General features: G+C 38.0%; 1 protein-coding gene across 12 annotated transcripts in view; it reads left to right on the top strand.

Annotated features, from left to right (window-relative positions):
* Positions 1-15,934, top strand: part of PAM (peptidylglycine alpha-amidating monooxygenase) — a 283,495-nt gene that overhangs the window by 157,958 nt on the left and 109,603 nt on the right. For all 12 annotated transcript variants that reach the window (XM_035014984.1, XM_035014985.1, XM_035014986.1 and 9 more), the window contains exon 4: positions 4,542-4,599. In XM_035014984.1, the coding sequence (XP_034870875.1) occupies positions 4,542-4,599 (58 nt within the window). The remainder of the gene's footprint in view (positions 1-4,541; positions 4,600-15,934) is intronic.

Consider the following 15,934-nt stretch of genomic DNA (forward strand, 5'->3'; position numbering starts at 1 on the left):
ACCTACCTGGCCGTGTTATCATGGGAAATAACTATGATGGAAAGCTTCTAGAATAAAGTAGGAGGTTCAATAAATGTTTTCCCTTTGCAAAGGTATCATATGCTAAATATCGATCGTATGTTTAAGTCAGTTGAATTTGTTTTGTATTGTTGACAAAGGGTGTGGGGTTATATTTATCTGATCAGGGTACTGTTAAATAATGTTCTCAGTGGTTATCCTGCAAAAAAAGAAAAACATAACTGGTTACTTGTTCGTATCAGTGATATAATGGTTTTATTACTTTGAGAAATGTATCATCCCAGTTTTCTTAATATTGTTGTCTCAGGAGGCTTTGTTTTTTTAAAAAAGAATTTCTCGATCACAGAGTTAATAGTAGTTAACTATGTGATTACATGCTATTATAGCCTTAAATTCTTATATTGACTACTGTTTACAGCATGGAATTTAAGTTTAAAGTAACTATCCCTTCTTGGTGACCTGCTGTAGAAATTAACCTATATTGATTAACCTAAATAATCTTTCTTTCCCTGTGCTATAATGAGTTCATAGTAGTTTGGCAAAGGCTATTGTCCGATCCATTCTTCAGCAGATTACCTGTCTTGTAAGAAAAAAAAAAAAAAGTTATTCATTTACTTATGAAGAGACTTACATTTAATTTTAAATATAGGATTTAGTCTCAGAGAAAAAGAGGTATGAAGGTTCAAAGGACTCTCCAGAATCATATTTAACTAGGTTAAAATGGCAAGAAACTAGATTAATGGCAAGAAAGTGGCAGGAAAGATACATAGTTATCTCTAATCATCCTGAAGGTATAAACTTGAGGACTTTTAATCCTTATTCCACACTACCTGAGTGGCCTTAGGTAGATCAATAACATTTCTGTGAATCAGTTTCCATTTCTGTAAAAAAACATGCAGTGCCTGTTAGTCCTACTCACAGCATAACTGTGAGAAGAAAATGAAGTAACACAAAAAGAGTGCTTACTCAGACCCAGCCAGCCTAAGGGGGACAGAACTTGGCCCTGAGTCATCTTTAAGATATGGCTTCTCCAGTTAAACCCTGTAAATGACCCTTAGGGCCATACCTTCCTTACAGAGATCTTGAGCTCTCTACTTAATTCTAGGAACCAAACTATTATTACCAGAATACCATAGAAAAAAATCACTGACACCTTTTACACTTGCAGAGAAAAGAATAAATTAATTTTTGTTACCCTCGGTTCTGTTGAACTGGTCTTCAGAGCTTTTAGCTGAAGGCTAATTATTGGTTTGATACACACTGTATTTTTTAGTGTGCTCACAATTTTTAGAAAAAAAAAGTTTTTACCTTTTCTTCTAACAGAGTTATTCTTTATCTTGAAAAATGGGGCATGAGTAAAATCCTAAATCAGAGAATAAGGGGGCATGGGACACCATTGATGCAATGTGTACTACAGACTTTGCTCTCCCAAAATAATTTTGCCAAATGCTATTTATTCTGCAGAGGATATCTCCCTCATCTCTTCTTCATTTTTTTTTTTTTTTAAACTGGCTTCAACAGAACAGAAAAGAAACCATTGAAATCTGAATATATTCTCATTATCAGAGAACTTATAAGCCAAGAAATAAAAATTGACAGAAGGAAGACATTCCCAGGTTATTCTGTCCATTAAAATTGCACAGCTGCTGATAAGAATAAGAATTACAATATGGATCTGATCAATTCTGAGTATAATAGTAGTTGCCTTTATTCTGTACATGGAACCATTATTGTTTTTAGTTGTTTGTTTTTTTAATTTCTTTTTTAAAGATTTTATTTATTTATTTTGACAGAGAGAGAGACACAGCGAGAGAGGGAACACAAGCAGGGGGAGTGGGAGAGGGAGAAGCAGGCCTCCCGCTGAGCAGGGAGCCCGATGCGGGACTCAATCCCAGGGCCCTGGGATCATGACCTGAGCTAAAGGCAGATGCTTAACCAACTGAGCCACCCAGGCACCCCTAGTTGTTTATTTTTAATCAAAAGAACCAACTTTTTAAATTTGATGTATGTATTTAGTCCTATAACTTAACTATTCCAAAAACAGCTTGAAGTGGCTTGTAATAAAATGAAAGATAAAACCAAAAACAAGTCCAAATATGAAAGAACTTTTGTTTGGTGTGTGTTTAATTGCAACCTTTGATCTTTTCTTATTGTAAATATGTGCTTAGCTACTTTAAATTGACTTTTGTTTTTATATTTCCTTGAAGTCATTAACTGTTCATAGTGCTTTGAATGATCTGTAACGCATTAGTCAGACTACCTTGTTCAGATTCCAGCTCCCGCACTTGTTAGTGTCAAAAGGTACATCAGGTGGACATGAGTTAAAGTGGTAAAGACAGATTTTCTTCAAAAATTACCATTGTGATAGTGAAGGAGGTCCAGTGTGAACTGAAGTCAGCTCTGCCAAAACAAAGGACAGAAGACCTTTGGAGTCTTGGGGGGAAGGGAAAAGCACTGAGGAGTTTTGGGGGGTGGCCTCTGGGACTTGGCCATCTGGATTTGTTCATTGGCACCTATCTAGAGGAAAAACAAGCTTCTCATATCTTCATGACAGGAAGCAGTGATGGAAGTTAGAGCAAGGCATCCACTGGCTGAGAACCAGAGCGGAATTGTCTCATTGAATGTGAGAAGACAGTTCTGGCTGATGGAAGGTTCACATCTCAGAGAGGCAGAGCAAAGATTTACAATTGCCAGCTTTCTTTCTTTCTTTCTTTTTTTTCCCCAGAGGATTGCATATTAAATTGCCAGCTTTCTAAAGCAACTATGCTAAGAGGGATTTCAAGAGCCTACCTGCCTAGTGCCAGGTTTTGGCTAGAACAAACAGAACAGTTACTTAGCCTCTGTTTGCCTCAGTTTCCTCATCTGTAAAATGGGGCAGATAATAGTATTATATCACAAAGCTGTGTTTTGAGGATTAAAGAAGTTAATACATACAGTGTTTAGAACAGTGCTGGCACATAGTAAGCTCTCAATAAATGTTAGTTATTGTTTTTACTATCTTTAAAGTAGAGTTCGTAATAGTATCTATCTACCATGTTTGATTATTTTAGTTATTAAATGATATAATCTGTTGAGAACTATGCCTGGCACATAATAAGCATTCAGTAACTGTTGGCTTAGCAATAGTAATTGTAGCAACAATTATACTATAGCAACAGCTATAGTAGCCACGAATAGCTTCCAGCCCTGAATTACTCATAGCTCAGGAGGGCCAAATAGAAAAGAATCTGACACTTAACTGTTTTTTATGTTAGAATGGAGTTTTGTGACAGTAGTAATTCAGAGATTGGAAAAATATTTATGAGCAATCTTGTACATGATTATGAGACCTTTAAGCATTATTTTGCCATTATATTTCTCGGGTTTTGGATACACAGTCCACATCTCTATCATTTATGTAGCTTAACCTCCTTGCTGTGCAATCTTCAACATTTCCCAGAATGTTTCCTTCTTAGCAAAATAAAGGTGAATCTAAATAATCATAAAGAAACAAAACAATTTGCTCAATTGAGAAAAAAATGGCATATAGAAAGGTAGTAATGAAGACTAAATCTTATTTCTTGAATTTTTCAAAGTTTAACATGCTGATTTGAGGTGTATTTGAACCTCTACCCAACACAGAATTTTAAAAAGAGGTACAAATTTCACAGTTTTTCAGTGCTAACCAGTAGGCTTAGTAATACGCAGATGATCTCTATCTGTGTTTATGGATTCTCTTGATTGCAGCACTGTATGGTATTAACCCATGAAGTATGAATTATTAAATGAGTTTAGTCTGTATTTGTATTGTGTGTATTATCAACCATGGCACATATTTCCCTGCATAGGCTCTTCCACTACAGAAGTGGAATGCATAGGTCAACAGAAGCCCATTCTCTTTAAATTGCAATTTTTATCACTAAAAATTCTTAATGTTAATATATGTGATGGTGGAAAAATGGCCATTTAGATAAGAGACTAGTTGCTGGAAAAGAAAGAGTAACTTGAGTTAATGTTGATTTCTTCAACTACATAAAAACATTAAGGGAGAACAACCAAATATTACATTTTAAGACCAACTTTTATTCATTGTACTTCTCTAGTTAATATTTGAGCACTTGTAAAGTGATTCAGGAAATTAAATATTTAATTATGCATATAGTGAAGATGGTCAACACTAACTCCTACCACTTTAAAGTCAAGTGCATTAAAGTGTTTCACTCTTTTTATAGAAGCATCTAAAATGTTGCCTTTTAACTGTGACAGTACTAGAAATATCACTTGTGATAATTGGTCTTATAAATAGGATTTGAAATCAATTAGGGAAGAGTCCTAGGAAAATGTTTGGAGTACCTATGTACTAAACTTGGCCCTTCCATTACCTTGGTCCCACCCAGTTGGCAGGCAACTTTACCTTACTGGGCCGGTAGTTCTTTTTCAGTCATAGAGCCCATGATTTTACTCGTTTTTTTGTTTTTTGTTTTTTATTTCTTCTTTACTAGCAGCAGATTAATGCAGATTTTGTATCTTTCTTTCCTTAATAGTCTGATACATACTTCTGCATGTCAGTGCGTTTGCCGGTGGATGAGGAAACCTTCGTGAGTAAGTATTAATTGGATGGTGTGCTGGGGTGGGCGGTTGAAGGGAGGGCAGCTATTTGAAATCAGTGAAAGGCTCTCTTTGATGGTTATGAGCATATTAATCTTTTACTGTCAGTTTCTAAAATGCATTTATCATGCCTAATGCAGAAATAAACTAGAGAGAGCCACTCAGAGACAAGATTACAAACTGTATCTGGAGAGATTCATGAGTAATAGTAGTTAAGGAGTTGCATGCAGATGTCGATGGTTGCCAACACTGTGTGGTCCCATTTGTATAGTATTGGCTTTCTGTCTGTGGCTGGATGCTTAATTCCACTCCACTCAACAGACTGTTTATTTACCTGCTGGTTCATGCTATAAATCGACTGTACTTAGACTCAACATCAGGGAATTTAAGATTTTACCTGTCAAACAGTAGATGGATAGAAAGGAAGGAAGGAAAGATTGAGAGAAGGAAAGAAGGGAAGGAGGGAGGGGGGGAAAGGAAGGAACATCGGTCCTGTTGTTTATATTATAGAATAAGAGGAATCATAAATGGCTGGTCCTTCCCCAGCCAAGGCTTTAAATCAGATAGGAAAAGTGACAAAATGCCATCTGTTTTCATCTAGGTTGTTTTAATTGAAATATCCCTATGACAGACTTTTAAAAAAAATTTTATTGTTATGTTAATCCCCATACATTACATCATTAGTTTTAGATGTAGTGTTCCATGATTCATTGTTTGTGCATAACACCCAGTGCTCCATGCAGAACGTGCCCTCTTTAATACCCATCACCAGGTTAACCCCTCCTCCCACCCCCCTCCCCTCTAGAACCCTCAGTTTGTTTTTCAGAGTCCATCGCCTATGACAGACTTTTAACTGTTTAGGGAGGAGGTGTGATTGGCAAATTATTCATGGACTTGTTCTTTTTCTCCTCCTGCTTTACTTTACTTTTCTGGTGTGAGGTGTTGATTTTGGAGGGAAAGTAATGGTAATGAGAGTTGTGCTTTGGTCCCATGAAACTAATCTGCAAGTGGACTGTCTGAAATGGCTATTATGTGAATTATAAAATGTGTACAGTTGCCTCAGGGCCATCTGAGGATGAATTTTCGTGAGGTGTTCCCACAGGAATATACATTATAGACCTGAAAAGCCAGACCAATGTGCGTTTTTTTCCCCACACACTTTGGTGGCAATTCCAACAGAAAATACAACTTATAGCAGCACTCTAAAAATTTGTTCCCATAGTTAATTCCTAAGAATGAAAGTCAGACCTTGAGAAGGTGAGTGTTGCCTGAGTGTCCTTACTTTGTGTAATAATTGAATATTACCAAAAAAAAAAAAAAAAAAAAAAAGTAGAAAGGACAGTGCTCCCAGATCCTGAACTCTAAAGACAGAGAATAACTTAAATTCTTAATTGTAGTGCCTTGTGTAATGCTAAATGTGATTTAGGATACAAATTCGTCATTAAGACATCAAAAATAAAGCTTTCCTCAATTTCATATCCACATTTTTGGCAGCCTAGGAGAAAACAGTATTTACTTGCTGAAAGGCATTTTTGCATGAAGTTTTTTTCTTTACTGATTTTATATTTTCTTTCCAAGTTCCAAGAGAGTCTTGATTGTTCCTGTTTCACATTTGCTTAGAAGAGAAGGCCAGTCTCCATATCTATATAAATATAAGAGTCATGTTTCACAGCAACATTACAGGTCTCACATTAATAGGTTACTGATTTGTTTCTGGAGGGTGGTGGTAGTATATGATTTCAGAGCTGGTGACTCTAGGGACTATAAATATATATCCTGGAATGCATTCTTGCTCTCCTAATATAAATGTGTTTACTTTCACATAAATTAAAAATGAAAAGTACAAGTGAATATATTCAGTCAAGGAAAATATTCATAGGAAACTCATAAAGGACTATATTAGAACTAGGGTACTAAACGTTTCTGCATTTTCTTAGGCACTTCCCTTCTAAGATTAAACTATTCCGAGTTCTAAGGTCCTTAATGGAGCTTGTAAGATTAATAATTATTTTCAGTATCTTTTTCCTTTTCTTTATTGCTGGGAGGATTGCATGAATACTAAAGATTTTGTTACTTGTTCAAGTCCTTTAATGTACTTTGTGGTTACCATTTGTGGTTACCATTATCTTGCATAATCCAGCAACCATAGGTGTTTAGGTGTAAGCAAATTAGAACTGGAAAATTGCAAACCAAAGAGAAATACCAAACAATCATTTATATAAGGGAATAAGTAAGGGGAGGTTTGCATGTATTGTCTCATTAATTCTTAGGACAACCCTAAGGGTAGTCCCATTTTATAGTTAGAGAAACAGACAGGAATATCTCTTTCTTTGAATTAATCAAATGGTAGGATGATAGTTTATATAGAATCCTTGCTCATACAATCAGCTCATTACCACCTGTTTACTAAGGGCCTACCAGACACTAAGATACTTAGAGCTAAGCATAAGTAAGCCATTTTATAGAGGAGGAAGCAGAGGGTCAGGAGATCAAAGAACATGCCCAAGTTTTTTACTAGCTATGTGTTCCCCTCCCTGTATGCTGTTAAAATCATAACAGATTTATTTATATGTGAGGATAGTGAATCAAAGAAGAAATGAAAGAAGTTATCAAATGGGGGCGCCTGGGTGGCTCAGTTGGTTAAGCGACTGCCTTCGGCTCAGGTCATGATCCTGGAGTCCCTGGATCGAGTCCCGCATCGGGCTTCCTGCTCGGCAGGGGGTCTGCTTCTCCCTCTGACCCTCCCCCCTCTCATGTGCTCTCTCTCCTCTCATCCTCTCTCTCAAATAAATAAATAAATAAATAAATAAAATCTTAAAAAAAAAAAGAAGTTATCAAATGGTTAGATGGAGCCAAAATACAGCAGTAGCACATTTCTGTCTTCCTCGCATCAAATACAATTACTCTTTCATTCCCTTATCTTCACTCTCTAATGGGAACACAGTTTTGCCAAAAAGATAAATAAACCTCAAACCATCTTGCAAAATGAAACCCAGTACACGTGAAGATTAAAAATTTACGGAAGGGAAAGGGTTTGGATGCATAGGTTGTATGTTGTCCGCCTTGTCTCAGAGTATTTCTAGGATGCCCTCTATGGTTTGGTCATAAGTAGCTTTTCCAGATTCCCAAAGTGCAAGTTTTGCTAGTGGTAACCAAGGCTTTGCCACGAATGAAAAATGTGGGTTGTCCCAAATTCTAGGTCTCGGGATGCCTTATCAGATTAGATATGGTTGAAATGAGCTCTTGTAAAGGCTTTAATACTTTATTTCTTTTCTTAAGACATTAATCAGTGTTATACTTTCTGCTTTCCTTATCTGTGCCTCTTCAGTTTTTGAATGCCCGCGAGATATGTGCAGCCGGATATGGTGGGGACTCAATATCGTTTGCTTCATACATGAGGGAACACTAAACAAGTGTTTTGCTTGACCATTTTTAAGGCAATATATCATATAGTGGACAATTTACCTTTTTTTTTTTTTTAAGATTTTTATTTATTTATTTGACAGAGAGAGAGATAGCGAGAGCAGGAACACAAGCAGGGGGAGTGGGAGAGGGAGAAGCAGGCTTCCTGCCGAGCAGGGAGCCCGATGTGGGACTCGATCCCAGCACCCTGGGATCATGACCTGAGCCAAAGGCAGACGCTTAACGACTGAGCCACCCAGGCGCCTGACAATTTACCTTTTTGCCTTTAATTATACTCTTACTTGAACATAAAGGAATAATTCTTTTTAAAGAAAAACCACTTGTTCATAAATTCGGCAAACTTTAAAATTCTACTGTGTGCCAGATATTGGGCAAGGCAATGGGGATGTGAGGTATAATAAAAATTCAAAGAAATTACAGCCTGGCAGAGTTCTAGAAGACAAGAATACAAATATTATAACATCTGAAAAGAACTTTCTCCTCTGGCTTTTCAAATTTCTAAAGAAAATCACAAAAGGCAGAGTACCATTCAGATTGCTTATTAGGACTAAAACAAACTCTCTTGATGGTGTTAAAAGCCAGAATTGCTTTTGAATTATTCATAATTTTGGCTTTCTGCTTGTGTGACTAGTTATGTAATTCATTTTAGATAAACATACTTCTTCATTTTGAGAAGATACCATCACAATTGTCATAGAATTTATATGTGCAAATGCATGTCATATTTACATATGAGCATACACAGCATCTTTGATGCATTTATGTGTCTCCACTGAATTATTAAATGTGAATTAAAGTAGTTGGGGAAATACAATAATGAAGATAAATACAGTTTTTATGCTTTGAACAAAATCATAGCTTTCCCTAGAGCATTGCTTTTGTTTATTGTTTTAATAAAAAATCACAGGTTGGAATGGGTGAAGGTATGATAAAATCTGCATTTGACCACTGAACTGTGATACTGTCTAAAAGGTGTTTTACAGACACTCAGAGGAATCGACTCTGACAGCAGCCCACTCAGCCAAGAAATCTGACTGTCATCCTCATCCACTTGCTTTCCCTCACATGGGTGACCAGTAAATAAATGTGTCTTTTCCTTGGTGAATGATGGCAGGTCCCTATCTATCAAATTGCACTATACAAATGAGATAGAAGCCACTGAATTTAGAAATAGGTGAAATTAATCTAGTGATTCATTGCTCTTCATTTTCGTGGGTTTCTCTCTTGAATGTAGAACAAGGTCTACTGCAGAATAGCACAGTGAGACTTGAGTATTTTCAAATGTGCCCTTTCCTAAACAAAGCACATGTTCAGGTGATATTGGGTTCCTGTATCAGAAAATTTTGATCATGCTTATGCGTCATTACATAAAGTCATTATATGACTATAAAGACCAAGGTCTGGCAGGATAATCACATTTTATGGCCTGACAGCAGTAAATAGAAGGGTGTGGGTGTATGTGTGTTTGTACATGCGTGTGAGTCTCCACCCGCATGCAGTCACTCTGTCACCTTTCTGTTTCCAATTAGTTGACTGCATATCCTTTCCTTTCTCTCTTCACTCAGGATTTTCTCCAACATGAAAAATGTAGGCTGCCTCTCCACAGGACCATTGGGTACTTTCCTACAAGCACCCTCGGAAGCTTTTCTAGTTTCTGAGTGGAAGTAACTTGGAGAGATAGCACAAATAAGAGCTATACTTACAGGTCTCTGATGAGCTGGTAAAATCCGATTTGCTTGGTCATAATCAGGAAGGAAAAGCTGCAGCTGTCCGCCTATTCTCAGAGTATTTCCAGGATGCCCTCTGTGGTTTGATCACCCAAATACCACATTTCCAACACGATGACCCCTGGTGACCCCCGGGTTTTTTTTTTAGGTGATAAAACAAAGGGAGAGGGAGGAGTAGGAACCAACTCATTATCTTTTATAAAGCTGAGAGTTAGGAATGTCTTCTGTTAGATACGTCTGGGGATCACCAGAAAGTAACTGACACTTGGACAGTGCTGTTTTACTGCAGTAATGTCAAAATACCACCCACCCCCCCAGCGCTCCCAGGAAAATGGCCAATTCAGAAAGCCCAGGTTTGAGTCAGATTTGATGTGTGAATACCCTTCATTAGCAGGGGATTCGTGGCATTTTGACAGTCATTCGGAAGTAGTCATTTCAGCTCTTTCAGTGGGGCTGACTTCAGGGACCAGCTCTAATAAGGTTGAATATGAACTGTTCTAGTCAGACCAAACATCATGTGAGAGACAGGATTTTGTCTGCATCTGGGAAGATAGTCCATTTGGATCTGCAGAGGAGAGGAGAATATTCCAGTGGCCAATGGTATGATTGATGGAGGAGCACACTGGGCTCAAGTGTGAGCCTCACCACCTGCTGGCCGCATGGTCGCACACGAGTGACTCAGCCTCTCCGTCCTCAAGGCTCAGCTGCTTGAGGGGAAAGGATCAGGCTTCTAGGGTCCTTGTGAGCAGTGAGGGAGCCTGGCCTGGGGCAAGCCCTCAGTAACTGTTAGTGGTTAGGGGTGATTATTAAGTGCAGAGGCTGCCCCCCCAGAGTACAGAGTGGTGCAGGCAGCTATCATGTTGCAAATTTGGGGGGGGGTGGGAGTGGGGAGAGGGGTGCAGGGGACTGGTCAGCATTATGCACGGCCCAAAAAGGCAAGAAGGGGCAATGGGTTTCATTCTGCGGGAAATTAATAGGGGACTACTACAAGGATGACATTACAAATAGAAGGCTTAATGAAGCTTAGGCTATTTTATCTTGCATAGCCTGGCTAATAAAGTCTATTTATTGATTATGTAGTTGGTTCTGACATATATACCAAAAAGTTCCATCTTAAAAGGTCTATCATCCAGAAGTTTAATTCTTTTTTGTGCTTAAATCCCTTTATTTGGGGGCGCCTGGGTAGCTCTGTCGTTAAGCGTCTGCCTTGGGCTCAGGTCATGATCCCAGGGTCCTGGGATTGAGTCCCGCATCGGGCTCCCTGCTCTGCAGGAAGCCCGCTTCTCCCTCTCCCACTCCCCCTGCTTGTGTTCCTGCTCTCGCTCTCTCTCTGTCAAATAAATAAATAAATAAATAATCTTTAAAAAAAAATTCCTTTATTCGGAATCAAGGGTTATTTCATTTTAAATTTGTGTTCCATTTAAAGACTTGCTCAGGTGTCTTATTCCTTGGTTAATTTGGCAACAGCAGCTTCAAGTCCTCCTAAACCACGTTAAAGACTCTGTCTGAAGTGTATATCATTGTCCAAGCTATCGAGAATTAATGACAATTTCTCTGTTAAACTTTCTCATTTAAAATGTTCAAGCAAAAGGTCTTTATTTTAGTGTAGAATTGCTTTATGGTTATGCAGGAAGCTGGCAGAAGATAACATAATATGCGATGGCTGTGGGGTTTTAACATGCTGCTAAATGGGCTTTGCTGCTGTGGGCTTTCCATGTGTCTGAATTCTCTGACCCCACTGCAGGACGATGAACTTTAAGGACGATCATATCCTACACTTACATGACAATTTAGAGCATTATCTTCAGTTTCTGTGAGTGGATTTTGAAATACAATCTTCATTTTGGGGGAAACAAAGAAATGTTCACGGAAGTGATATTAAGATCTGGGGCCTTTTTTTTTTTTTTTTAATGATAACAGCTCTTTTACATTATTATGTCTTAAACCTGACATCTCTCTAGTCTCTCAAATTGGTGTGCCTACTTCAGATCTCAGCCTTAAAATGACGTGAGGTGATTTTGATGGATCAACCAATTTTACCCCCCCAAAAAACTTTTTTATAAATTTATTTTAAAAGGAACTTTGTTTTTACTGTTTGCCCTGTACATTTAGGATGGCAATACAATCCAGGCTAAGATGAGTTAACTAAACTCTAAGCATGCTTACGTAATAGGTATTCAGCCACTAAAAATGTTGACTGAGGTCAGAATCACCTGGGATTCACCTGTGAAACTTACCACATGTACACTTGCCTGAAATGACCTCTCAGATTTAAATGAGATATTGATGGAGGAAGGGCTAGGACTGATCCAGGATTGACCTTGAGCATCTGTATTTTTAATAAGCTGCATAGGATAATTCTAATGTGCAGCACTAGATAAAAAGTACCATTGACAAAAATTGTTTAATAACACATAAAAATATCCACAGCATAGGAAATAAACCGTTTACTATGTACAATATGATTCCACTGGGAGGAAAAAGGAAACAAAGCCAACAGTAATGATCCCTAATGATATATATACGGGCAATAATTCTAGAATGCCTAAGTTCTGAAGATCCAAATTTGCATTTACAAGTCTGTTCTTTTTTATCTGATAGGTTAATTATCCATGGTCTGTAGTATTCCTCTAGTGCATATATTTAGCTAAAAGGGGTGTTTCTCCCATAATCAGTGGTAATTTAGGGTTGATTGTAGGTGTATGGATAGCTCCTAAATCTCTAGTTCCTACACTTGGCTACATGGGTTCTTCGAAATCTTTCCACGTCCTGCGTCTGGCAGATACATCAAAATTTGACATGCAGACCTGGATATCCACTTGGAAAGGAAAAATGGAGAGAAAGCCAAGTGCTAAATGAAATTCTATCCTAGGTCACATTTTTAGAAAATTTTATGGCCCTGATTGTAGTCTAATGTTAGCTAAAAGAAGCCATAAATTTCAAACAACCTCATGAAGTTAGTACAAATGTTGCTTAGAACTCCAGAAACTAGGGCGCCTGGGTGGCTCAGTTGGTTAAGCAACTGCCTTCGGCTCAGGTCATGATCCTGGAGTCCCGGGATCGAGTCCCGCATCGGGCTCCCTGCTCGGCAGGGAGTCTGCTTCTCCCTCTGGCCCTCCTCCCTCTCATGCTCTCTGTCTCTCATTCTCTCTGTCTCAAATAAATAAATAAAATCTTTAAAAAAAAAAAAAAAAAAAAAAAGAACTCCAGAAACTAGACCTAAGTATCTCTGCTCAGTATGTCACCCACATGCATCCTTTCAAGTCTTTCACTTCAGATGACATTATCCTTTGAGAAATCATCCAGCCTGTGCACTTTCAGCACACCATTGCATTCCTTTAATTAATGTGCTTGAGTTACTATTTCTGGAGTCTTAGTCCTTCAACACTATTTGATTCCCAGGACTTACTCACATTTATTTGCCTATAAACTTTTCCCTGATCTTATGTATCAGACATTCTGAACCCACACCCATTGAGACTGAAGTTCCATTTCCATTGAAGCAACTGTCATCTTATTACTGAGTTGGAAGAGTTGGTGGCACTTTTTAATCCTATCGGATATAACATTCCCTTGCGTTCTCACAAGGCTGTGCTTCTGCCTGTTTGTCGCTATCCCAAAGGCTGCCTTTGTTTTCTGTCAGTTAATTTTCATTACTATCCTCTGGTTCTCTTCCCCTTGGATCCTTTATTTCTTTGCTGTATGGTGGGAGAAAAAGAAAGAAGGGGGGTGGATTTCTTTTAAGATGTGATTTGAAAATATTTTCCCATATTCTTTTTGTGTAGTGTTGAAATCTCCAGCATAGTCATATGTGTATCTTGTGCCCAACAGACTTAATTCTTATTCACTAGGGATGGGATCTTGCTTTGCGAAGCTAGGAATAATAAGTAGGAATGGAGCAAACCCAAGAAATGAACCTGTCAGCCTAATCTTTTCCCAGTTGACCCCTCCCCACCACTGGCAGCAGGCCCTTCAATGAAATTGTCGAAGGCTCGCTTTGTTTTATGGCACCTACTGTTTGTTTTAGATTTACATTTTGATATGACATTCCTTTTGCTGGCGGCATTTTTCCTTTTTTTTTTTTTTTAAGATTTTATTTATTTATTTGACAGAGACACAACGAGAGAGGGAACACAAGCAGGGGGAGTGGGAGAGGGAGAAGCAGGCTTCCTGCGGAGCAAGGAGCCCGATGCGGGGCTCGATCCCAGGACCCCGGGATCATGACCTGAGCCGAAGGCAGACACTTAACGACTGAGCCACCCAGGCGCCCGCTGGAGGCATTTTTCATTTCAACTTACAGTGAATTGTACTTTGAGCTATAATTAATAAATACTTTGATATTATACTCTTTCTTTAGGATGTGAAAAAGATGTTTATATACCACTCTATACCAGTAATTTACTTAGCATTCAAATTAGATCTTGAGATTCTGGAGGAATGCATGAGTCACTGAGAGTAAGCTATGAGAGGGCACTCTGAAGAATGTTCTTTTACCACCTCTTAAAGATACTGATTTGTTTCTAATTATAGGAACTAAAATTAAACACTTATATCTAGCAAGAGTTCAATGTGGAACAAATAAGTGGTTCTTAAAATAGTATGTCAGAAGGAGAAAAAAATCAGAAAATGGATAGAGAAGTTATACTTTGTATAATTTTTGCCCTTTACAAAGGACAATTAGAAGATCCTCTTGCATAAGCAGGGGCCCAGGCAAAACATTTGGCTTTCCTTCCTAATGAAGAGCCATAGAGATTGTATGTCTTCATGATCTCTTTTTCTCCCAACAGATCACCTCTCTGTCCTTCCCTGAATATTTTGCTTAATATTTCATTTTATGAATTTAATGATAGCCCACTCTTTAAAAAATAAAATGTTTGCCTTGTTTCACAGCCCTACACACACTGCATTAACATTTAAAAACAAACAAACAAACAAACAAACAAACAAACCCTGCTGGGGTCTCCTACATGGATCCTGTTAGCTCAGGCTTTCCCTAAGACTCTGTCTTGAGCCTTTTTGTTCACCCTCATGGCTTCAGGGTTAAATTTTTAAGTGATTCCCAAATATGTAATTCTCTGACTCTCTTAAACAAGAGTCACAGAATCCCAGTCTTCTGCTGGGTATTTCCACTTGGATTTTTAGTGTTGCTTTGCACCCAATTGTTAATTTCTTGATAAAATGCACTTGGCTATGTTGGCTTATTATCAAAATTCCCAGAATGATTCAAATTTAGGAAGCCTACTATTATAACCCACCCATAATAAATGAATTTAAAGGGAATGGGAACCATATGGTCATCTATGTAGGTTCTGAAAAAGCAGAGGAGTCATCCTCTTTGACAAACCCCCCATGGATTGGCAGAGGGATATTGAAAAAAAGAGAGAGAGAGTAGGAGGTGGATACAGTCAGATCAAGAAGTTGGATGTCCGTAGAGTGATATAAGCCATTTGATAAAAACAAATATAAGATAACAAATTACATCACATACCAAAATAAATTTAAAGTGAATAAGAAACAAAGGCCTGGTACTCCCACCTTAGAGCTTTTTCAAATTTAATTCTGCCAGGGATGCTACTGGGGGAGGATTTTGGAAGGGAGGAAGGAAATCCTGCACTTAACTTGAGAGTGAGTCTATGGAGATAGAATTCCTCTTATTCCTTCTGTTTCTCTTGTAACAAATTTAGGCTTATTAGCAGTAGGGTTTTCTATGATTTGTGATCTGTGGTAACTTCCAATTGATTCTTTCCTTCCAAAGTATCTTCTTCAACCTCATAGGCTTACTGTCTTCTTTGATGATAGAAAACAAAGCCTCAAGTTATAGCAAGTCCATTTTCCAGCCATTCTCTCTTTGTTAGCTTTTTAAATGGTGACATGAATATCTCGTGATGGGATTTTTAGGCTTTAAATTCTTATTTTTAGTGCAGTAATTGAAAGACTTTTTATTTCCTCTGAAAGTTGTGAGTCAAAATGGCTCCTAGGAGATGCCCTGTGTTTTCTGACCAACCACACTTTACAAGTCATGGCGCTATAGTTTGATGTAGAACATCTTTTAGTTTATAAATACTCATGTACTCAGATACACATTTTAGCAGTAAATGATATTTTATTAATTTTATCAGACCAAAGAGCTAAAAGATGCAGTTTTGCACACACCCGAAACTTAAGATCATTTTAGACTA

Source organism: Mirounga leonina, unplaced genomic scaffold (genome assembly GCF_011800145.1).
Source record: "Mirounga leonina isolate KUSES-001 unplaced genomic scaffold, KU_Mleo_1.0 Mir_168, whole genome shotgun sequence".
Taxonomy (NCBI): domain Eukaryota; kingdom Metazoa; phylum Chordata; class Mammalia; order Carnivora; family Phocidae; genus Mirounga; species Mirounga leonina.